Source organism: Gordionus sp. m RMFG-2023, chromosome 4, assembly GCF_954871325.1.
Source record: "Gordionus sp. m RMFG-2023 chromosome 4, tfGorSpeb1-WG-v2, whole genome shotgun sequence".
Lineage (NCBI taxonomy): Eukaryota > Metazoa > Nematomorpha > Gordioida > Chordodea > Parachordodidae > Gordionus > Gordionus sp. m RMFG-2023.
This window is the reverse complement of record NC_088778.1, coordinates 28,449,316-28,475,254: the sequence shown is the minus strand read 5'-3', so window position 1 is coordinate 28,475,254 and position 25,939 is coordinate 28,449,316. Positions and strand designations below refer to the sequence as shown.

General features: G+C 25.1%; 1 protein-coding gene across 1 annotated transcript in view; it reads left to right on the top strand.

Annotated features, from left to right (window-relative positions):
- Positions 1–7,149: 7,149 nt before the first annotated feature.
- The window catches only part of LOC135929122 (ras-related protein Rab-11A-like), a 38,830-nt gene continuing 20,040 nt past the window's right edge, over positions 7,150–25,939 (top strand). The window contains exons 1-2 of the mRNA XM_065465636.1: positions 7,150–7,310; positions 25,458–25,653. Of these exons, the coding sequence (XP_065321708.1) occupies positions 7,271–7,310; positions 25,458–25,653 (236 nt within the window). The 5' untranslated portion in view covers positions 7,150–7,270. The remainder of the gene's footprint in view (positions 7,311–25,457; positions 25,654–25,939) is intronic.

Below are 25,939 nucleotides of genomic sequence, written 5' to 3'. Positions count from 1 at the left end.
TAACGGTGGTGATTTTAATTTATAATAAATTTATTCTAAAACTAAAAATGATACTTAAAATAAATATAAAATAAGGTATATATATATGTATTATAAAAAAACAATTTAAACGAAATACATAGTTAAAGGCTAACATATTTAAAATAAAAACAATTTAAATTAAATAAAAGTCAATCGATCAACACACTATCATTAATTTTCCCATTTATTTAAATTGTGATAAGAATAAGTTGTAAAAAAATTTTTTCACTGTCTTGTTTGGTTTATATTTATTTGAAAAAATTAATTTTTGCTTTATTCATCCATAGAAATACGCCATTTTTTTAAAAATAATCAAATTTAATATTGGGAAATTTTTACATTATCTACGGCAAATCAAAATATACCGATCCAACTCTTTATTTCAATATAGGGATCATTAAGTGCTGTCTAAATGATTTAAATTGTTTTTGTTAACGTTATGTATTGAATTATTTATGTTGATATTTTTGTATTTTTTGTAAATTTTTTATTTTCATTATTATATTATTATATTATTATATGAATTTGAATAAGAAAAAGAAAAAGAATATATTTTTTGATATGAAATAAAAGAAAAATCAATTTTAAGAATTAGACATTAAATTTCGATTACTACTAACATTATTTATCAAGAATGGCGCAGTCAATTAAAAGTCTAACAGATTCAAACCTGTGTTATAAAGATTGGTACGGCTTATTTAACGAATTTTAAAATACACAACCAAGTTTAACATCATCACAAGAAAAATCACTATTATTATGACAACAGGATGTAATACTTATAAAATGCTGGTAACCAGTCCGGGAAACGAAATTTTAAAATTGATCAAAATGAAGAAACTAAAATCAATCAGTTAGAAGAGGAACATAATGATAGTTTAAATTGAATTATAAAAGTTTAAATCATAAATAATACGAGCTACAAAAAACCAAATCCCTGCCACTCCTGCAGCGGAAACCATAGAAGAAAAAATTGTATTTTCAAGAATGCCACATGTTATAAATGTAGCAAAATTGGGCACATTGATCGAGTCTGTATAAAAGAAATATTGAATTTTATTAATAATAACAACAAATAAATATAATCCAGTATTTTTGCTGGATATTAAAATAAACAACAGCTATATCATGAATTAGATACTGGAGCTGGGGTAAGAATAATAAAGAAATAGATTATAAAAATAAATTTAATCGTTTTTGATTAACAAATTGCATGCAAAAACTTAAAAGCTAAACAGGAAACCAATAAACCACTATTAGATCAGACTGTAGGAAAAGTAAAATTTAAAAAACAAACATTAGAACTACCTCTCATAATTACAAAAAGATATGTAAAAAATATATTAGGAAAAAACTGGATAACTAATTTTTTAAAAATGACTGAAATACTGATAGGGCCATACAAATAAATAACATTAATATACAAAATCAATTATTTCCTGTTTGAAAAATTTTAATGCACAAATATATATGAAAAAACGAGAAACCATTTTTCTGTAAATCACGTACCGTACCAAACGCATTAAAATAAAAAGTTAAAGAAGATTTAGACAGATTGCTAAGAAAAAATTAACATTCGCTTTGTACATTACCCATTATTTGTTCAAAAGAAAGATAAAATGATTTTAAAATATAAATCAAAATATTAATATTGATTCATGCCCAATACCAAGAATCCAAGATTTATTAGCCAGTTTGGGAAAGGAGACGAATTTTTGTATCTCTCAGATGCCTATTTTCAAATTAAATTGGTGAAAGAGTCTTAAAAATATCTTGTAATAAATACGCATTAGGGATTAATTAAATATACAAGACTACCTATTGGTATATCGTCTTTTCCAGCAATAATTCAACGGGCCATCGAGAATTTATTAAAAGATTTTGAAGGAGTAGCTTGTTATTTAGATGATATTATAATAACCGAGAAAAAATAGAGAGAAGCACGAAACAAATTTAAAAAAGGTAATAAAATGTCTAGATGAAAATGGAATCAAGCTAAAAATAGAAAAATTTAAACTTTTTAAACAAAATGTCAAGTATTTAGGACACAATATTTCAAAAAACGACAACTACCGAAAAAAAAATACTGAGACAGTAAAAAACATCAGAACCAACAAACTTAAAACAATTACTCATTTCTAGGGTCAGCAACATACTATTCAAAATTTATTTCAAATTTTGCAGACAAAGACAAAACCATTATACAAATTATAGATAAATAGTTTGGAGATGGACAAATGAATGCAAAAAAGTATTATTAATAAAGCAAGAAATAAGTAGTACTCAAATTTTTATGATCCGAAATTACTCATTGTATTAGCAATAGATGCGTCAGCCATAGGAATTGGGGCAGTAATATCATATATAGCGACCAAATGCATTCGTCTCAAGAGAAAAATGCAGCCGAGAAAAATTATAGCCAAATAGAAAGGGTAGCGCTTGCCATCATTTTTTGGGATACAAAATTCAAAGAATTTATTAACAGACCACAAGCCATTAATGAGCTTATTTCATTCAAGAAAATATATATCAACAACATCTACTACCAGAATACAAAGATGGACTTTATTATTAGCAGGTTACCAATATGAAATAGAATTCAAAGGTAGTCGACAACTAGCCAGTGCTAACAAGCTATCTTGATTAAATATACGGGAACCACAATATCAAAAGAAGAAACATTAAATCAACCATAGGTGGGAGAACATGCACCTTTAAATGCAAGTGAAATTGAAAGAAAAATAATGCAAGATGATGTACCCTCTAAAGTACACCGGTATACAATAAACGGATTAATAAACTATGATACATGTATAAAGGATTATAGCCAAAGAAGAGAGGAAATCACAATAGAGAAGTTGTTTACTGTGGAGAACTAAAATGATAATAACACAACAATACCTAACCCACGTGTTAGACATGAATCATATATAAAGGCAGGGTTGGCAAGTCGGTCAATTGACCAGTCAAATTAAGTCAATTGACCAGAGGAGGATTTGACTAGGTCAAATACTCTACAAAATTCAAAGGAAAAATAAATTAAATTGTTTAAAAAAGGCAAAAAAGATATAAATTACATGTGATCACAATGTTTGCTTATTTTTTGGGTCCACAATATCAAGAGGAGAACGCACTAGTAGTGAAATTAATAAAGTATGTGATATAATTCTAGAATTAGCTATTTTACAAGGTAGTGATGACCAAAATATTTTAAGTGATATAATTTATTTCAGAAGCAAAAACAGCATGTTTAGTATAGTAAATTATGTGGAAAGTAGTAATTTTCAGAAACAATCAATTCCGACCTCAAGTTAATATATTAAACTTTGTCCACTCTGCCCATTAAGAGACTAACAATTCCTTGTTCTACTTCTTTAGAAAGAAATAGGTCGATTTGGGTTAATATTCCTATGAAAATAGAAATGAATTGAAGATCTAAGACATCAGGAAAATTGATTAAAAAATATTAAAAAAAATGATAATATTGAATATGAATCAGAACAAGACTCTGCTACAGATAACTACACGTTAGTTATTGAATGACAATGAATTTAAAAAATAATATTATAGATTCATTTTACTATTTTATTCAAAATAAAGTTAATTATCGTTCAATTTACCGAATGCACAACCCTGTATAAAGGACATATTGGATTAGCAAAATGAAGTTGAGAGCAAGACAATACGCATGGTGGCCTAGCCTAATATAAACCAAGATATAGAAACATGAGTCGAAAAATGTAGAGAATGCCATAAACAATATGATATGCCTCAAAAGACATCAATTCACAATTGGCCAAAACAACCAAAAGTATGGCACCGAGTATATAATGATTATGCTCAAAATCATTATTTATTGGTACTGATAGATTAGTAGTCGTTAGCCAGAAATAGGTCCTGTGACTAGTATACAACGGAAGCACCTTAAGATTATTTAGAAATATCTTTGCCAGATTCGGAATTCCTAAGATAATCGCAACGGGCGACAATTCAAACAGTACAATTAGTGCACTTAAGTCCATACCATCCTCAGACTAACGACATGGCTGAACGTTTACTCTGAATCTTTAAACAGAGCATGAATAAAGAAAACGTGTGTGATTTAGAAACCAGTCTAGCTCTTTTTCTTTACAATTACCGAAATACACCAGACAGAAACAAAGTCCAGCCGAAATACTACTAAAAAAAACCTAGAGGATTGTTAGACTAAATATTCGAGCAGAGGAACAAAAAGGAGAAGTTTAAATACTTCACTCAAAAATTCGAGATATATGAATAGTGTGGTCGCGCATTTAATAAAAAAAATGGGAAAAAGCTATTAATAAAAGCATACTTGGATCACTACGATATGAAGTAAGTATAGAGGGTAAAACGATTATAGGTTATACTCATTAAATAAGGAAAAAAACCGATAATATATTAACATAAGAATACGAAGTAGAAGAGTGAACGGAATATATAGTAACTAATAACGATGAACTGAACCTAAAGGAGAGGGAGTAAAATGATACAAGTCAAGAAAAAAATTTCTATTACGTAATATTTTTTTTAAAAAAAAGGAAGTTTTACACAAAAGTTAGAAACTACAAGTCAAGATTGATACCGAAAAGAATAAGAACGAAACCAATTAGATTGGGGATAAATGTTATGTATTGAATTGATTATGTTGTTATTTTTTGTAAAATTATTTTCATTATCATATTATTATATGAATTTAAATAAGAAAAAGTATATATTTTTTGATATGAAATAAAATAAAAATTCAATTGCAGGATTTATTTCTGATATTAAATTTCGATTACTACTAACACTACTTATCAATTAATATTTTTGTTTTTAAATTAGTTTATTTTATTTTATTGAATAGTTTATTATAGTAATTTTGATATATATTTTGTTGCTAATAATATATTTATTATTTTATTAATAGATAATTTAAATTGATTTCTTCGGCAAAAAAAATTGTTTCAATTAATTTGTTTAACGAGAACATTATTTTAAGATCATTACTTTTTTTTCCTTATTTTAATTTTACTATTCAAATACTTTTATACTTTACTTTATAAATACTATATATATGTAGAGATTTAATTATTATTTATTTTTTTTGAAAACAATTTAAAATAATTCATCAAACCACTAATTTTAAATTATAGTATGTAATTATATTAAAATAAAATAAATATAAAATTCTTTTCCATAGGAGGGGTTTTTTCGTCGAAAACCAGATAAAGCCAGTACTCGCTCATGCCACGTTAATTAAATTAACAATTCATTATAATTTTTTTACCTTTTCATTTAATCCAAATAATCAAAAAGTTAAAATAACAAGTGGAAACTATATTATTACCATAATGAATTATAAATGACACTTAATTTTATAAATATATCAGTGCATAGCATTAATTGCTATACACATAATTTGACTTAGATAAATTTTTCATTATTGAATATCATTAAGTTAACCAAGAAACAAAGAAAAGATATATTATTGAATTAAATTTTAACAGGAAACACAAGGAAACAAAATACACCAGCTCAAATAAAAAAAAGTAAGAAAGTTCTAAATGTTTCAATATATTCTAAGCTTATGTAAGGACAAGAGACTATTATGATATATTATTAAATAATAAATATTATTCTTCTAACCTTTATATAAAAAAATATAAATAAAAATTAAAAGGTAATCAAAATCAAAATTAGCACTATGAAAATTAAAAAAATCTTAATACAAAAAGACAAAAAGGATTTTCATATTAAGATTAGCATAATCCTATACCCTAAAAGAGAATAGAACAGCGCGTCGTAGAGAGCTGGGTAGGAACAGTTTGTATCCATATATTTCAAGGAGGGGGAGAGGGGTAGGAAGTAGGCATTAATTAATGATTAGAGTATTATTAATTAGAGTATTATTTATCATATTTTTGAATGATCTATGAATAAATATTGCTATATATAATTTGATCGCAAACATAATCCAGTATCATAAACTTGGTTATTATTTTTCAAATAAAACTTATTTCTTGATAATCTCCTGCTCTATTTTTTAATGTGACATTCTATTAGCTAACTTATATTCATGCCAACTAATAATAATCATTCATTGTAAATGTTGGTTTTTTAATTTAATTGATGTTCTAAAAAATAATTCATTTATATTAACAATATTTTGATAGTTGGTTATAGAGTATTTAAAATTTAAGTCATTTTTTTCAAATTATACCATTGGATTTGTTGGTCTTCATAGAGCAATTTAAATCCCCATTTTTAATTAGGAAATTACATCATATGAGCCCATCTTGTCTTCCTATTTTATAAAATTGATAGTCGTTTCTAGAGTTGCTATAAATGACAAATTTATTTCAGAATATTTAGTATCTTTCAAAAATACTAAAGTTGGGATAATGTTTTAATGAACCCATTTTCTTTACCTATATATTAACAATATTTTGATAGTTGGTTATAGAGTATTTATAATTTAAGTCATTTTTTTTGTTGGTCTTCATAGAGCAATTTAAATCCCCATTTTTAATTAGGTAATTACATCATATGAGCCCATCTTGTCTTCCTATTTTATAAAATTGATAGTCGTTTCTAGAGTTGCTAAAATGACAAATTTATTTCAGAATATTTAGTATCTTTCAAAAATACTAAAGTTGGGATAATGTTTTAATGAACACATTTTCTTTACCTACGTCCCTATATATCTGACTCAAGCCATGAGCCAAACATACAGAATCTTTAATTACTAAAAATATTTTGATAGAAAAGAATCTATTCCTAACTCAACCTTTATCTTGCTATGCTTTAAATATGATGAAGATGGTACCATCTTCTTACTAATACCCTACATATCAAATTGACAACATCATTGATATAATTAAATTGACTTGATATTAATAACCTAAATATAAAATTATCACTACCATCGATTATCCTCAAAATATTTTTATTAATTATATATCGCTGAAAATGTAAATAATTTAAATATCTTTGATCAAAGTTTTAAAATTGATTATGACATATATAAGTTTTTATTATTTCATATATGCTATAATATTATTATTATTTGTATGCAATAATATTATTTATATATGCTATTCGTTTCGTATCCTATAATAACACAAATTTCATTTAAATCACGGAGGGCTTCAGAGTTCACCAAAAAAACACATTTCGTATGCAAATCATAGCACACTGATTTGGGTCGCCATTTAATTTGGTTTTATATTATTAGTATTATTCTATAATGGGGCTAAAGGATGATGAATATGATTATTTATTTAAAGGTAAATTGTCTAAGTACTAATATTTTTATTTCGTTCCAAAAGTATTTTTAAAAAATTAAACCTTTTCAAATATTTATTCTATATCATTAAAATAGTAATATATATATAAATTAAGGATATAGAGTATTATATATCTATCTTTCTAAAAATTATTATATTTGTAAACACGTCAATTTGAGCCTATTTTTAAAAGCTAACTATTCAGAATAATATTAGAGACTTCAAAATTTTGCTCATAGATGGCAAGACATCTATTAGAGAAACTCAAGGCATATACAATATTTTTTTTGGCTACAATAATGAGTTAGCAGTTTTTAAAAATCTGCTCAAATTCAATTTTTATCACTAATTTGTCTTATTTTTTTACACATCTTTAATATTAAACATTCAAATAATATTTTATACAAGTTTGATATCTAACAAAAAATTTTTAATGGATCAGTTTGCCATCTATTGATGCTGAAGTTTACCTGATGACATATAAAATAATTTGAAATCTATATCATTTACATTGACCCTACTAGGATTTTAATAATGCTTGTACGTAACTAGCTTTAAAATCCTATAAATATATTCTTTTATTGTCTCAATATTATATAGATTCTATTTAAAATTAATAATATATTCTTAGGATTTAACTTATATATTTTAATATATTTGAAAATAACCATATGATTATGTTGTTAAAAATTAATAAAGCTTCAGCTAGAGGTCTGCCATGAGTATGTTTCTAACTTATACTCACCCTTAGTTTTTGGATTTTATTTACCTACTTTTCCATCATTTCAAATTTTTTAACCTCCAGAATTATATATCTTGTCTAGAATCGCATGGCTGTACCAGGCATAAGTACTATAATTTATGTATTTAAAGATAAATATCTAGGAAGTTGGATTTTTTTCTTTAAAATATAATATTTTAGAAGATATTATGATTGTGTGATTGAATAAAACATTTAAAATATAAATTTTTTTTTATTTGTAAATTATGTATGTTATTTATTGAAGTATAACAATGAATGGAAAAAGTTTTACTTTGAGTCATTTTTTATGTTCCTTAAACCTGAACACTGACTCTTTTTTAAATTTTATTCCTGTACCAGACGACCCTTTTTTTATAGAATAGTTCACATACCTGCATTTTATATTTATTTTTTTCATCATTTATTTGGAAAATTTAAAATTATAAATAACTAATGTCTCTGTAATGGTACTTAATGAATTAAATTATTTTATTTTAGTTGTAATTTTAAAATGCTTGTTTTTTGGAAATATCTACTAATTTTTTGTTTTTATCTATTAAATCTTATTTTATTTGGGTAGGTATTCATGATATATTAAAAATTTTATTGCTGATTTGTTGTTAACATATATGGAAGGCAGTCAATGCACTTATCCCATTCCAATTTATCTCTGTTTTTGTCACAGTCAAAAGTGGATTTGGAAGAATTTATGTTTTTATATATTTCAAAAATTAGGCTCAACTAAGACCAAAGTAAATTTGGACCCCATGGGATTGGGCCAGGCCTTGCAGATCACTTATGTAAACTTTTAAAACCTACTTTTAAAAGTAATCATGTACTATCTCTACCGTTATTTGATAGAAAGGTTTAGTGCAATACTGCTATAACTACTTATTTAAAAAAATAGTAAATTATTTAACTACTGTTTTTAAAAAGTGGCTTAACTACTTTATTTAAAAATATTTAAATACAGTTATTATATATTAAAGAATTTATATTTAAAAAAATGACTAAAATTAATATAATAAAAAAATTAATTTTCTTGTCATTATTATCTGCCAACAAAAAAATCTTTTGTACCAGGAGAAGATAAAGTTTTGAATCATAATAATAAATGATGGGTTATCAACTAAGGGAATTAGTATCAATTATAAAATCTACAATGATTAATCAGTTTCTTAGAAACATCTGAATATATTAGGACTAATCAATGTGGTTGACATTAAATATGTTTATTGGGTTTTGTCCTCTATATCAAAATTATTCAGATATTTTTCTATCTCCTTGAAATTATTGTCATTAAAAAAAAATCCTATTAGAATCATAAAAAAAATAATGCCTTAAGGCGTTTCTTAAGTTTATACCTGTTTCATTAGAGGATTTTTGATCTGGCTCTTAAATTTAAAGCCAACTTTTACTTCTTCATTAAGTTGAAATTCTTCAAATTTTGGAAAAGGAAAATCAATGTCTTACTTACATTTATATCCATTTGCTTAAACATTTTAAATTTTATACACCAGTTGGTTTGGATTTATAACACAAATTTTGCAAATATAAATTTAAAAATAATAAAATATAAAATTATATAATAATTTTAGTTAGAGCTGTGCCTATTTAAATATCGGATCGGCACCAATATTTAACATTTTTCAAAAATATTGGATCGGGCCAATATCTGTACCTGATCTGATCTTTTTACTTTTAGAGCCATAATAATTTTAAAAACTCTTCCAAGCCCAGTGAATATAATAATTTTGGTAGTTGAGAACTGAAATAAAATATTTAAATAATCATAATGTTAAAAATACAATCAAAATCAGATTTTCATGGGCCTAGGTTTTTTGATCAGGCCAAGCCCAGGCCTGCATAAAATTTTTTTTTAGGCCAATGTCTAGCTCATAATATTTTTGAAAAATTTTCCCCAAGCCCAGCCTAATATAATTTATAAAAATATTTTTCAAACCCAGCCCAACCTATAAAAATTTTATAAAAAAATTTTCCCAAGCCTGGCCAACCCATAGTAATTTTAAAAATTTTTTCCCAACCTGGGAGATGTAAATCTCTAAAAACCATATCTATTTTTTATTCTATTTTAACCTAGCTCACCCCTACTTCAGACAAAGGCCAACCCATTAAGACTGAGAATGAATACAATTTTTATAAAAATATATTTAAATTAGCTTTTACCTGAGGGCCATATAAATATTCTGTGTTAAATATTAGACCTATGCCTAATATTAAAAAAATTCACAAGCCAGGTCCACACACTTGGGAAAATTTTCTCAAAAGACCATAATAATTTTGATAGTTGAGAACTGAAATAAAATATATAAAAAGTCACAATGCATTTAATAATACAATCAGAATATGAAAGTTGCATGGGCCTTGCTATTTGATCAGGCCTGGCCATGTCTCCAAAAGAAATTTTTAGGTCAATTTCTAACTCATATTTAAAATTAAAAAAAAGTTCAGGAATCTAAGACTATATTAATTTTAATAAATGTTTCCCAAGCTACTTCCAAGTCCATATTAATTGTAAAAAATATTTCCCAAACCCAAGAAAACCCAGAATAATTTATTTTTTCCTAGGATCCAGAAAAATAGGTGTGATGTAGAGGTTTATAAGAATTGAATTTGTCTAATATGTATATATTTTTTTTGCCATTTATAATTTTGGGAATTTCAAAATTAGGATCAAATGAAGGGGAAATATCTGATTTACCTATCATTCTACTGGTTAGCTCCTGCCTGGTATTTATATGAAAATCATGAATACATATTAAAGTACTATGCTAAAAATATGTTCATTCTAATTTAAATTTTAAACAAACCACCACCCTTCCAAATGTTTTATTACTTAGTTACAAAATTTAAATTTAAGACATTGTTATTAAATTACAATAGAAAAAATAAAAAGATATTCTAAGTTAACAAATAATAGGAGGTTAATTTTAATCATAGTCAAATTATATATAAGTTAAACAAAAAAGTTATACATTTAATCAAAAATGTTATAATAAGTTATGAAAAATATCAGAGACTTGCAGAGGGACCATTTGCATGGCCCGGCCTTAAAATTTTTAGGCCCGACCCAGATATTTTTTAAAAAAATTTTTTACGGCCCGGCCCGGATTAAAAAATTTAAGGCTCGGCCCGGATATAAGTATATTCCATATTTTATTCAGATATTTAATTACAAATTGATACTATAAAAAATTTGTGCAAATAATATTTTTGAATATAAAAGATTCTATTTGTGATTTTTAATTTTTATTTAAAAAATACATGTAAAAAGCTAATATTTTGAGAATATTATATTAAATTTATAAAAATTATAAAACTGTTATTTATAAAAATGGATATTTTGAGCATATACTATATTTTATATTGCATTTATAAAAATAAAACTAATATTCATAAAAATGGTAATAATATTTTGAGCATATACTATATTTTATATTGCATTTAAAAAAAATAAAAATTAATTTATAAAATAATGGAAAATATTTTGAGAATATAATATATTGTATTTACTATTTAATTTATAAAATAAAAATAAATCGCTATTTAAAAAAATGCATGTAAAATAAATATAAATAGTATTTTGAAAATATAATCTAATTGCACAATATTAAATTAATATAATTTTTAACAAAAGAAGATAATTGTATTATATAATATATTGTAAAAAAAATAATAAAAAACTTTCATGACTCAAGGTAAAATATAATAAATGCAATAAATATTTGACAGTTTGCAAAGTAAAAAACCAGCATGATTGACGAAACCCTATACTCAAGAAAGATATTAAAAATTCACAAATTATCATGAAGAAAGAAAAGCATATCTACCTTTTCAGGTTGAAGATTACTTCTTCTTTCTTCAAGAATTCTTCCAGTAGTGAAAAAATTCCGCTCACAGCTTGCACTTGAAGCAGGAATAGCCAATACCCGTTTTGCCAATTTTGCTAAAATTGGGAATTCGCTTTGATGAGAAGCCCACCACTCTAACAAATTATCCACCTTAAATATTTCATCTATTTTTTTGTTAATATAATTATAATAATCATCATCGGATTGACATACTACCAGAATTACCATCGCCCCATTTGTCATAAAACGACTCAGTTTGTTTAACAACAGTCGTAATTTGACTGGTCGATGGTACTTATTTACTTACTGAGCCTCTTGTGATTTAATATAATCTTTTATATAGTTTTCCGTCATCTTGCGATCTGTCCCTGACAACATACGTAATTGTTTGAATTTGGGACAGAGAAAAGGAGAAATAAAATGATACTTGTGTAAAACAAATTTTTCAATTAAAAAATGCTTTATATTAAGTAATATCAATTTTATTTCTCTTTTTTCGCTTTGAAAGGTATTATAAACTTCAAGAAGTTCATAATATCATATTACCACTTTAAAAAGAATACAAGAGTCCGACTGTAACTCAACAATAGCTCTGTTAAAATTCTCAAGAATGTTGACTAGATCCTGAAGGATCGGAAAGTCTATAATATAATACTTTTCCGATCCCCCATGTTCTAGAAGAACTTTTTAATTTCTTCATTTTGAGAATAAACAGAATTGAGCATATTGTATTTAGAGTTCCAGCGGACTTCTATATCTTGATAAAGAGCTTTTAAATGCTGACATTTATTACTTTGTTTTAAATGCCCCACTAATATTTTAGTATTATCTATTGTTGATTTTATTAATAGGGCATTACTTTCCAAATATTTGGAGTTAAATGAATTTCTTAAAATTGTATTTAATAAATGACAAGAACAATTTAATCGTTCATTTAACTCCAATGCTTTTATAATATTTTTACCTTGGTCTGTAACAAAAATTATATTATTAAAATCGTTATTGTTAAAACTAAAATTATGAAAATTTTTTAATAGTTCATCCTTAACTACTTGGCTAGTCTTAGACACTTCTTTAAATTTAGTGATAAATAGGTTTCTCTTCACTAACTTCCAGTCATCTGATATATAGTGCAAGTTAACTGTTATAAACGAGTTCTTTTTATGGTCATCGCACCATATATCAGTGGAAGCAGCCATAAATCGATTCTTGATTACTGGGGCAATAGTATCAACCAAAATGCTTCTTATTTTATTACATTTTTCTTTAAGGTGGTGGGATATGAAATCAATGAGTTGATATCTATTTTACCATACGTTGCCCCAACATCGACTAGAGCCTGGCTGAATTCAAGAAACCTATTTCCAGCTATCATTTCGAAAGGTCTAATATCTTTTGCGCAAAGTTTTAAGGAATGATCTATAAATTTTTGTTTTAAATATTTCATATTACATTTATAAGTGGGTTTTTCAGGTGTAAAAAATTTTTTATTAATTTTCATGGATTTACCATCACATTTATGTCTTTTTTAATGTGATGTACCATGGTTATAATTATAAGATAATAAATTTGAACAATTTATGCATTGCACATAGCCAATATTTTTATTATTATTATCTATGATTATTTTAAATTTAGTCCATATTTCAGATTTTAAAGTATTATTTGTATTTTTAAAAGAATAAATATTATTTTTAATATTGTTAATTATATCATTAGTGTTTTATGCCATGATATTCCTTTTATTGATTGTTTTGGAAATATTCAAAATATTTAGATATGAATTATAAGATTTATATTTAATATTAATTTTTACTTTAGCTTCTTGAATGCTTAAAATTGATTGATTGAGTATCACTAATTCTAATGATAATAAATATTAATTAATTATTTATATCTTACATTGATTATAAATATCTAATATCAATATTTATTAAATAATGTAGATTGAAATTATTATATTTATTTATTATAATAAATTTAAACTGAATATTATAGTTATAAGAAAAAGTATGTTATTAAAATTTTATATTATTTACAAAAAGATTCAATCTAATTTGAAATAGATTTTATAAACTAATATATGAAGCTAAAAAATATCAATGTACATTTTTATTTGTAAGAGAATAATTCAAATTTTGAAATCATTTATTCTGAAAATTTTATCAATGTTTAAATTTAATTTTACAGTAAGATAAAATTATTAGCAAAATAGAATTTTTTATTACTTAAATCTGTTTATGGGATATATCCACTTCTAAACTATTCTTCTAACACAACTGTTCTAAGTCTAACTTCTAAGTTTTCTAACACAATTTGAAAATGACTAGTGGAGCACTGCAATTCTAGATAATAAAATATATTTATAATAATTATACATACTGTTCTAAGTCTAACTTCTAAGTTTTCTAACACAATTTGAAAATGACTAGTGGAGTACTGCAATTCTAGATAATAAATTAAGTAATTTGAAATATATTTATAATAATTATACATACTGTTCTAAGTCTAACTTCTAAGTTTTCTAACACAATTTGAAAATGACTAGTGGAGCACTGCAATTCTAGATAATAAAATATATTAAGAAATTTAAAATATATTTTAAATAATTATACATACTGTTCTAAGTCTAACTTCTAAGTTTTCTAACACAATTTGAAAATGACTAGTGGAGTACTGCAATTCTAGATATTAAGTAATTTACAATAATTATACATACTGTTCTAAGTATAACTTCTAAGTTTTCTAACACAATTTGAAAATGACTATTGGATCACTGCAATTCTAGATAATAACATATATTAAGTAATTTAAAATATATTTATAATAATTATACATACTGTTCTAAGTCTAACTTCTAAATTTTCTAACACAATTTGAAAATGACTAGTGGAGCACTGCAATTCTAGATAATAACATATATTAAGTTAAAATATATTTATAATAATTATACATACTGTTCTAAGTCTAACTTATAAGTTTTCTAACACAATTTGAAAATGACTAGTGGAGCACTGCAATTCTAGATAATAACATATATTAAGTAATTTAAAATATATTTTAAATAATTATACATACTGTTCTAAGTCTAACTTCTAAGTTTTCTAATACAATTTGAAAATGACTAGTGAAGCACTGCAATTCTAGATAATAAAATATATTAAGAAATTTAAAATATATTTTAAATAATTATACATACTGTTCTAAGTCTAACTTCTAAGTTTTCTAACACGATTTGAAAATGACTAGTGGAGTACTGCAATTCTAGATAGATAATAAATTAAGAAATTCCACTAGTCATTTTCAAATTGTGTTAGAAAACTTAGAAGTTAGACTTAGAACAGTATGTATAATTATTATAAATATATTTTAAAATACTTAATTTATTATCTAGAATTGCAGTACTCCACTAGTCATTTTCAAATTGTGTTAGAAAACTTAAAAATTAGACTTAGAACAGTATGTATAATTATTATAAATATATTTTAAATTTCTTAATATATTTTATTATCTAGAATTGCAGTGCTCCACTAGTCATTTTCAAATTGTGTTAGAAAACTTAGAAGTTAGACTTAGAACAGTATGTATAATTATTATAAATATATTTTAAATTACTTAATTTATTATCTAGAATTGCAGTACTCCACTAGTCATTTTCAAATTGTGTTAGAAAACTTAAAAATTAGACTTAGAACAGTATGTATAATTATTATAAATATATTTTAAATTACTTAATATATTTTATTATCTAGAATTGCAGTGCTCCACTAGTCATTTTCAAATTGTGTTAGAAATCTTTGAAGTTAGACTTAGAACAGTTGTGTTAGAAGAATAGTTTAGAAGTGGATATATCCCATAAACAGATTTAAGTAATAAAAAATTCTATTTTGCTAATAATTTTATCTTACTGTAAAATTAAATTTAAACATTGATAAAATTTTCAGAATAAATGATTTCAAAATTTGAATTATTCTCTTACAAATAAAAATGTACATTGATATTTTTTAGCTTCATATATTAGTTTATAAAATCTATTTCAAATTAGATTGAATCTTTTTGTAAATAATATAAAATTTTAATAACATACTTTTTCTTATAACTATAATATTCAGTTTAAATTTATTATAATAAATAAATATAATAATTTCAATCTACATTATTTAATAAATATTGATATTAGATATTTATAATCAATGTAAGATATAAATAATTAATTAATATTTATTATCATTAGAATTAGTGATACTCAATCAATCAATTTTAAGCATTCAAGAAGCTAAAGTAAAAATTAATATTAAATATAAATCTTATAATTCATATCTAAATATTTTGAATATTTCCAAAACAATCAATAAAAGGAATATCATGGCATAAAACACTAATGATATAATTAACAATATTAAAAATAATATTTATTCTTTTAAAAATACAAATAATACTTTAAAATCTGAAATATGGACTAAATTTAAAATAATCATAGATAATAATAATAAAAATATTGGCTATGTGCAATGCATAAATTGTTCAAATTTATTATCTTATAATTATAACCATGGTACATCACATTAAAAAAGACATAAATGTGATGGTAAATCCATGAAAATTAATAAAAAATTTTTTACACCTGAAAAACCCACTTATAAATGTAATATGAAATATTTAAAACAAAAATTTATAGATCATTCCTTAAAACTTTGCGCAAAAGATATTAGACCTTTCGAAATGATAGCTGGAAATAGGTTTCTTGAATTCAGCCAGGCTCTAGTCGATGTTGGGGCAACGTATGGTAAAATAGATATCAACTCATTGATTTCATATCCCACCACCTTAAAGAAAAATGTAATAAAATAAGAAGCATTTTGGTTGATACTATTGCCCCAGTAATCAAGAATCGATTTATGGCTGCTTCCACTGATATATGGTGCGATGACCATAAAAAGAACTCGTTTATAACAGTTAACTTGCACTATATATCAGATGACTGGAAGTTAGTGAAGAGAAACCTATTTATCACTAAATTTAAAGAAGTGTCTAAGACTAGCCAAGTAGTTAAGGATGAACTATTAAAAAATTTTCATAATTTTAGTTTTAACAATAACGATTTTAATAATATAATTTTTGTTACAGACCAAGGTAAAAATATTATAAAAGCATTGGAGTTAAATGAACGATTAAATTGTTCTTGTCATTTATTAAATACAATTTTAAGAAATTCATTTAACTCCAAATATTTGGAAAGTAATGCCCTATTAATAAAATCAACAATAGATAATACTAAAATATTAGTGGGGCATTTAAAACAAAGTAATAAATGTCAGCATTTAAAAGCTCTTTATCAAGATATAGAAGTCCGCTGGAACTCTAAATACAATATGCTCAATTCTGTTTATTCTCAAAATGAAGAAATTAAAAAGTTCTTCTAGAACATGGGGGATCGGAAAAGTATTATATTATAGACTTTCCGATCCTTCAGGATCTAGTCAACATTCTTGAGAATTTTAACAGAGCTATTGTTGAGTTACAGTCGGACTCTTGTATTCTTTTTAAAGTGGTAATATGATATTATGAACTTCTTGAAGTTTATAATACCTTTCAAAGCGAAAAAAGAGAAATAAAATTGATATTACTTAATATAAAGCATTTTTTAATTGAAAAATTTGTTTTACACAAGTATCATTTTATTTCTCCTTTTCTCTGTCCCAAATTCAAACAATTACGTATGTTGTCAGGGACAGATCGCAAGATGACGGAAAACTATATAAAAGATTATATTAAATCACAAGAGGCTCAGTAAGTAAATAAGTACCATCGACCAGTCAAATTACGACTGTTGTTAAACAAACTGAGTCGTTTTATGACAAATGGGGCGATGGTAATTCTGGTAGTATGTCAATCCGATGATGATTATTATAATTATATTAACAAAAAAATAGATGAAATATTTAAGGTGGATAATTTGTTAGAGTGGTGGGCTTCTCATCAAAGCGAATTCCCAATTTTAGCAAAATTGGCAAAACGGGTATTGGCTATTCCTGCTTCAAGTGCAAGCTGTGAGCGGAATTTTTTCACTACTGGAAGAATTCTTGAAGAAAGAAGAAGTAATCTTCAACCTGAAAAGGTAGATATGCTTTTCTTTCTTCATGATAATTTGTGAATTTTTAATATCTTTCTTGAGTATAGGGTTTCGTCAATCATGCTGGTTTTTTACTTTGCAAACTGTCAAATATTTATTGCATTTATTATATTTTACCTTGAGTCATGAAAGTTTTTTATTATTTTTTTTACAATATATTATATAATACAATTATCTTCTTTTGTTAAAAATTATATTAATTTAATATTGTGCAATTAGATTATATTTTCAAAATACTATTTATATTTATTTTACATGCATTTTTTTAAATAGCGATTTATTTTTATTTTATAAATTAAATAGTAAATACAATATATTATATTCTCAAAATATTTTCCATTATTTTATAAATTAACTTTTATTTTTTTTAAATGCAATATAAAATATAGTATATGCTCAAAATATTATTACCATTTTTATGAATATTAGTTTTATTTTTATAAATGCAATATAAAATATAGTATATGCTCATTCATTTTTATAAATAACAGTTTTATAATTTTTATAAATTTAATATAATATTCTCAAAATATTAGCTTTTTACATGTATTTTTTAAATAAAAATTAAAAATCACAATAGAATCTTTTATATTCAAAAATATTATTTGCACAAATTTTTTATAGTATCAATTTGTAATTAAATATCTGAATAAAATATGGAATATACTTATATCCGGGCCGAGCCTTAAATTTTTAAATCCGGGCCGCACCGGGCCGTAAAAAATTTTTTTAAAAAATATCCGAGCCGGGCCGGGCCTAAAAATTTTAAAACCGAGACGGGCCGTGCAAATGGTACCTCTGCAGGTCTCTGGTTTAAATATAAAATTCTCATCGGCAAGATTAAATTTTTAGATTATAAAATACAATTGAATAAAAATTTATTTTAAAAGACTTTTTAATTGTACACATAAATTATAATTAATAAATATATACTTACTTTATTAACATATTTCATAAAAATAATGGAAAATTTTAGAATAACCCTAAATAAATATAATTTTTAAATAACACCTCATAAGGATAGGAAATTTCTGATTCATCATTCATCAAATAAAAGAGAAAATTCTGATTCCCCATATAATGTGTTTAAATTTTAAATTATACATAAATTCAAGAATTAAAAAAGTATTTAAATAAATCTCGTACTCTTTGAATCGTATCTGATTAATTTTATCAGATTAAGAAAAAAAACATTTGCCTGGATTCGAACCCAAGTCCAATAATCCGTCTAGATTTGTAAGCGTTCTTGTCCGATTGGGCCACAGGCACTTTTTAAATTAACGATTTTTTGAATATATATTATAAAGTGGGACATGAAAAGTGTGACATGAGAGCGTAACGCTATTTTTGTGACAAGGCTTTTATTTATATTATAGACATTCATTTTTCCATAGATTTTTTATATAAATTTAAATTCTCTAAGTTATACGGAAATTTTGTAGACAATTAATAGTTTAGGTATTCTAAACATGCTAGATTACATTTCAGGTAAAATCTAATTTTTAAATTAACGCCCTTAAAAAATGATATAAAGTTGAAAAATAACACATTGCCGGCATTGTGTTTTTTCCGACAATGTGTTATTTTTTCAACTTTAAATCATTTTTTGAGCGCTTTTTTTAAAGTTTATAAATCTGATTTTACCGGAAATATATTCCATCAAGTTTTGTATATCTACGCTATGAATTTCAGACAATTTTGTTATGAATTTATAAACTTAATATAATTTATATTAGTTTTTCCATAGAATTTTCATCTCAAATGTTAACAATAAAATTATCATAAGATAGGTATACCGGATACGGTAAAATTAGATTTTTATATTTAAAAGAAAACGCGCTCAAAAAATGATTTAAAGTTTTAAAAATAACAGATTGCCGCTAACATATATATTAGTTAAACTTATAATTAGAATTATATCTTAATTCTTTAAACTCTTTTACCAACTGAGAATTATATAATGAATCATTTTACATGTTACATTGCACAAAATTTTACAAAACCGCACCTTTAACCTGGGTTCGAGTTCGACCTCAATTTGACATTCCCTGTATACAATTATCGTATATCATGTTTTGATTGCCACTTAATATTTGAAATTTGAGACTGCTAAAAATTTCAACTATTGCACACTCTTAAGGATGCCAAATTTTACGGACTTTGTTCGTGAAATAAAAGAGGATTTTTCAAATATCTTTTTTTTTGTTAAACAAAATAATAATTATCATTTTACATGTTACTCCGCTCACAAAATTATACAAAATCGGACCTTTAACCTAGGTTCAGGTTCGACCTCGCTTCGGCATTCCCTGCATTCAATTATCGTATATCTTGTATTGATTGCCACTTAATATTTGAATTTTGAGATTACTAAAATATTTCAACTATTTCACACTCTAAGTATACCAAATTTTACGCGTGAAATCAAAAGGGAATTTATTAATTATTTTTTTTGTTTAAACAAAGTAATAATATTACTATGACTAATTAGCGGAATTTTGAAAAATAAAATTTTAATTAGGTGTTATAAGTCTTGTCTTTTTTTCTCTATGTTTATCTTTAATAAATTCACTCACTTATCATAATTCCGCGAAGCCTTTAAAGATGGACACCTTGTCTTGATCACTTTAGCCCCCAAATTTTATTTTAAATGCGTGGATCAAAAATTAGATTTTCGGCCGATCCCATTCAATTTTTAAAAAATTTAGTAAGCAAAAAAAAATGAATGGCCAAAATTTTATCCTAAAATTTATATTTTTGGAAATATTAGAGTTCTAAGTGGACGTCCCCTTTTCTCCAAAAATATAAATGTTAGCAGGCTAAATATTTAGCTATTAGTTACAATTTAAAAAAAATTGAAGGATTGGCCCCTGGTTGATTTGCGATAGAATCACCCGAGTATCGAAATAATGTAACATTATAATCGTTAGCACTTTATAAATTTTTCTAGGGCAAGCACGGCGTTCTAGACCTAAGATCTGGTCCGATATAAAAAAAATTTGGAGAGACCCGAATAATTTAAAAATCCGAAAAATGTATATCTGAGTCTGACCGATATGAGTTTATTTGGATCAAAATCTGATATATCCGCGCACTAGAACTTTTACTACGCAAGCATTTTTCGAGACTTTATAAAAAAATCATATAATATTATAAATTAATTGATTAAAAATAAAGTTTATTCGATATGTTTGCATGGCCTTCTCTTGAAAACATAACAATAATTATAATAAACAATAAATTTTGAATCCACATGAATGGAAAGAATTATAATTTATATTAAACCATGCTTAAATTTTTGTTAGCATAGTGGAAAACACAATCGCTTATATGATTATGTTATGTAAATAGCGTGTATAGAGTTACAGGCGTCTGCCGGAGAAATTTCGTTAACTAAGGCCTTTTAATATACCATAGTGTCATTCAAATTTGAGGTATTCTCTTTAAGAAAAACCCTGAGGCCAAAGTGATATATTCGCCAAACTTGGGTTAGGCAATTTTTTAGCCACCTAAAAATTGGCTTACGGTCTAAAATGTAGTGATTACCCAACTATAAACGTGCGATGGTATTAATAATGACTAGACTAATACTATATAAACAAGTCAATGAAATTTCGTATTAACAATTTAGCTATCATCTAAAAAGGTATTTTGTTTTTTTTCTCACTTTTTAAAAAAACTTGAATGAATGACTCAATTCTATATCTTTATAAATATATTTAGATACTAATATATTTTTTATAAGCTTGGCATAACAAATTAAAATATTTCTTTTTTTTGAATGCTTTTTATAAAATTGGTAATAAATATTTCCATTTACCACAAAATTTTTTCAATATTCATTATTTACTTTATATAAAAAAATTAATTTAATATTTTATTATTGGTAAGAATTATTTAAACTATGTATGTGATATGAATATAATATTTTTTGGTCTAAAATTTAAAATTTTTTATTATTATTAGTAATGCAAAATCGCACAATTTGAGCCAATTTTTAAAAATCGACCTGTTTGCAACACTAGGTTTGGATATCAATTCGCAAAGAGGCTTAGGAAATTATTTTGTGGCTAAAATAGTGAGTTAGCCGTTTTTAAAAATCGGCTCAAGTGGAGCATTTTGCATCACTAGGGGAGAGGGTCTATATTTGGTTTGGCATTTAAATGCTTTCTACTAAATTTCTGATCTCTCGTTTTCAACAAAATTTCTAGAGGTGTAATAACACCACTTTTTGGAAGCCGATCCGATATTTAATTGATATTAGGCGATTACCGATCCCGATATAACATCCGATTTTGTATTTTGTAAACATACTAATCGTTTTAATTTTTAATGCATACATCTAGTGTTGCAAAGTCGTTCCATTTGAGTATATTTTTAAAAATGTATAACTCACTATATCCAGAAAAATATTACGTAAGCCTGAAGATTTTGCTCTCGAGGTTTAGGCAATATATTTCTGGCTTAAAATATTTATTGCCCGTTTTTAAAAATCGGCACGAAGCGATTTTGCATCACTTTACTACATACATATACTCATCTTTATGTATAACAAACATCAATAATTTAACTACATAAATGATTTAGATATATTATAAAGATCATTTATCTAATATATAATCTCCATAATCATAACACGATCGTTTTCGTATCTCCCTAATGTATTTTAAATTTAAGGAGACTATATAGTGTAGTGTTAATTTCTTGCTCTCTTCGAGAATTGAATAGAGCCTCCCGTTTCAAAGGCATATGCTTTACCGCATGCACCAACTTGAATATAAATAAATTTAAAATATTAATTATATATATTTAAAGTTTCACGCATGCACCAACTTGAATATAATTAAATTTAAAATATTATTTATATAGATGTTGAAGGGTAATTATTTAGTTTGTGTGTATGGTATTAAATATACTTTATTAATAAATTTTATATAAATATTATTTATATAGATGTTCAAGGGTAATTATTTAGTTTGTGTGTATGGTATTAAATATACTTTATTAATAAATTTTATATAAATATTAAAATTTAAAAGTAAAAGAGGTAAAATTGTTGCAATGTATACTGTGAGCATGTATTAGAAATATCAAAATTTAAAAATGTGATGGAAATCATTGGATAAAATTTAAAATAGAGGTGCTTAAAATTACTAAATATATCATTAACATATTTTATAAAAATAATGGAAAATTTTACAATAACCCCAAAATAAATATAAATTTTTAAATAAAACCTCATAAGATAGGAAAATTTTGTATATTTACTCATAACTTCATAATTGTAGAATGTATGTTATTCATAACTTATTATAACATTTTTGATTAAATGTATAACCTTTTTGTTTTACTTATATATAATTTGACTATGTTTGAAGTTTACCTTCTATTATTTGTTAATTTGACATATCTTTTTATTTTTTCTATTGTAATTTAATAACAATTTCTTAAATTTAATTTTGTATTTTGTAAATAAGTAATAAATCATTTGGTTTGTTTAAAATTTAAATTTGGTTGATCATATTTTCAGAATGGTACTTTAATATGTATTCATGAATTTCATATAAATACCAGGAGCTCATCAGTAGAATCATAGGTAAATCAGATATTTACCCTTCATTTGATGATAATTTTGAAATTAGACCGATTTAATTCTTATAAACCCCTTACATCAGACCTATTTTTCTGGATCAAAATAAATTATTTAGGTTTTCCTGGGCTTGGGAAATATTTTTCACCATTAATATGGACTTGGACATAGCTTGAGAAACATTTTTCATAATTATTATAGTCTAAGATTTCTGTAAATTTTTTAAATATGGGCTAGAAATTTGAAAATTTCTTTTGAAGACATGCAAGGCCTGATCAACCAAGGCCCATGCAACTTCATATTCTGATTGTATTTTTAAATGCATTGTGACTTTTTATATATTTTATTTCAGTCCTCAACTATCAAAATTATTAAAATCTTTTGCGAGTTTGAGAAAACCAAGTGTGAGGACCTGGCTTGGGAATTTTTTTAATATTAGGCATAAGTGTAATATTTAACACAGAATATTTATATGGCTCTCATGTAAAATCTAATTTAAATATATTTTTATTCAAAAAAATAGTATTCACTCTTAGTCTTAATGGGTTGGTCTTGGTTGGGGTGAGCTGGGTTAAAATAGACTAAAAAATATGGTTTTTAGAGATTTACCTATCTCCAGGTTTGGAAAAAAAATTTAAATTACTATCGGTTGGCCAGGTTTGAGAAAATTTTTTTATAAAATTATTATAGGTTGGGTTGGGCTTGGAAAATATTTTTATAAATTATATTGGGCTGGGATTGGGAAAAATTTTTCAAAAATATTGAGAATTTTTTTATTATTAATTATAGGTCAGACATTGGCCCATAACAAATTTTTTTGCAGACCTGGGCTTGACCTGATCAAAAAACCAAGGCCCATGAAAATCTGAATTTTGATTGTATTTTTAAATTCATTATGATTATTTAAATATTTTATTTCAGTTCTTAACTACCAAAATTATTATGATCTTTCATTAGGCTTGGAAGAATTTTTCATAATTAATATGGCTTTGGACTTTGCCTGTGAATTTTTTTTATATTAAATATTAGGTATAAGTAATCAGTAATATTTAACAAATAATATTGGTATTATCAAGTAAATGCTTTAAATTTATTTTTACTCAAACCATAGCACTTAGTTTTAATGGATTAAACCTGGCCTGAAGGGATGAGGGGGTAAGAAGAATAAAAATTGGATATTTTCAAATAACAGGTAACATGCATAAAAGTAAGAAGAAAATTTTCATTCCCCGTCATTTTTGACGGGCTATCTACTAGTAATTTATATTCATGAATCTAAATGTATATAAAATATTTTTATTGATAAATTACTTATTTATATATTGCATTAATCTATTACAGAATACAATTATAATATCAAATTTGATATAAATTTTGTAAAAATCAAGACGTCATTTTATCGGATCGGAAAATTTTATATTGGCCCTTTAACCGATATTTTAAAAACATGAATTATAGACCCGATCTGATAATAAGTATCGGTACTTCCCTAATTAATTCCGACCTTTTCTCATCGAACTCAGAAATTAACAATATCCTCTAGTTATTAAAGTTAAAAATTGATAACACCTCCTCAGTCTTGATAATTCGCATCACGAGAGCCATAGCTGAGATCCAGAGAGCAGATTTTGTCACACCCCTCCCACATCCCATATGATTGTTAAATATTTAGGTCGGTATATCAATCATAAAAATTTGTTTATACGTATAAATTTCATGATTATTCAATTTTGAATATTTTGAAGATATATATATTATATAATAATTAATTACCGGCTATATATTATTGTATATTTAATAATAATTCCAGTCGTTTTGATTGGCGACTCCGGAGTCGGTAAAAGCAATTTGCTATCCCGTTTCACCCGCAACGAATTCAACCTGGAAAGCAAATCGACCATAGGCGTCGAATTCGCCACCAGGAGTATACAGGTTGACGGGAAGACTATCAAGGCTCAGATATGGGACACGGCCGGACAAGAGCGCTACAGGGCTATAACCAGCGCGTGAGTATCTTTTTTTTTTAATACTTAAACAATTTTGAATAAAATATATTCTGAAAAAAATTACCGCTGTAACACGATTTTTAAAATTTTGAATTAGGGAATAAGTTAATTTAATTTGATGAAATTTAAACTAATATGAGCAAATATTTTTCTATATCTAGGATTTTGGTAAAGGTGGAAAAGTCCTAGTGGTAAATTTTATTGAAGATCTTTAGGTCCACTTATTGTAGGCTTTTGGCTTTATTCGGTTTTAATAAAAATAATTTTTGTTTTTTTTATAAAATTG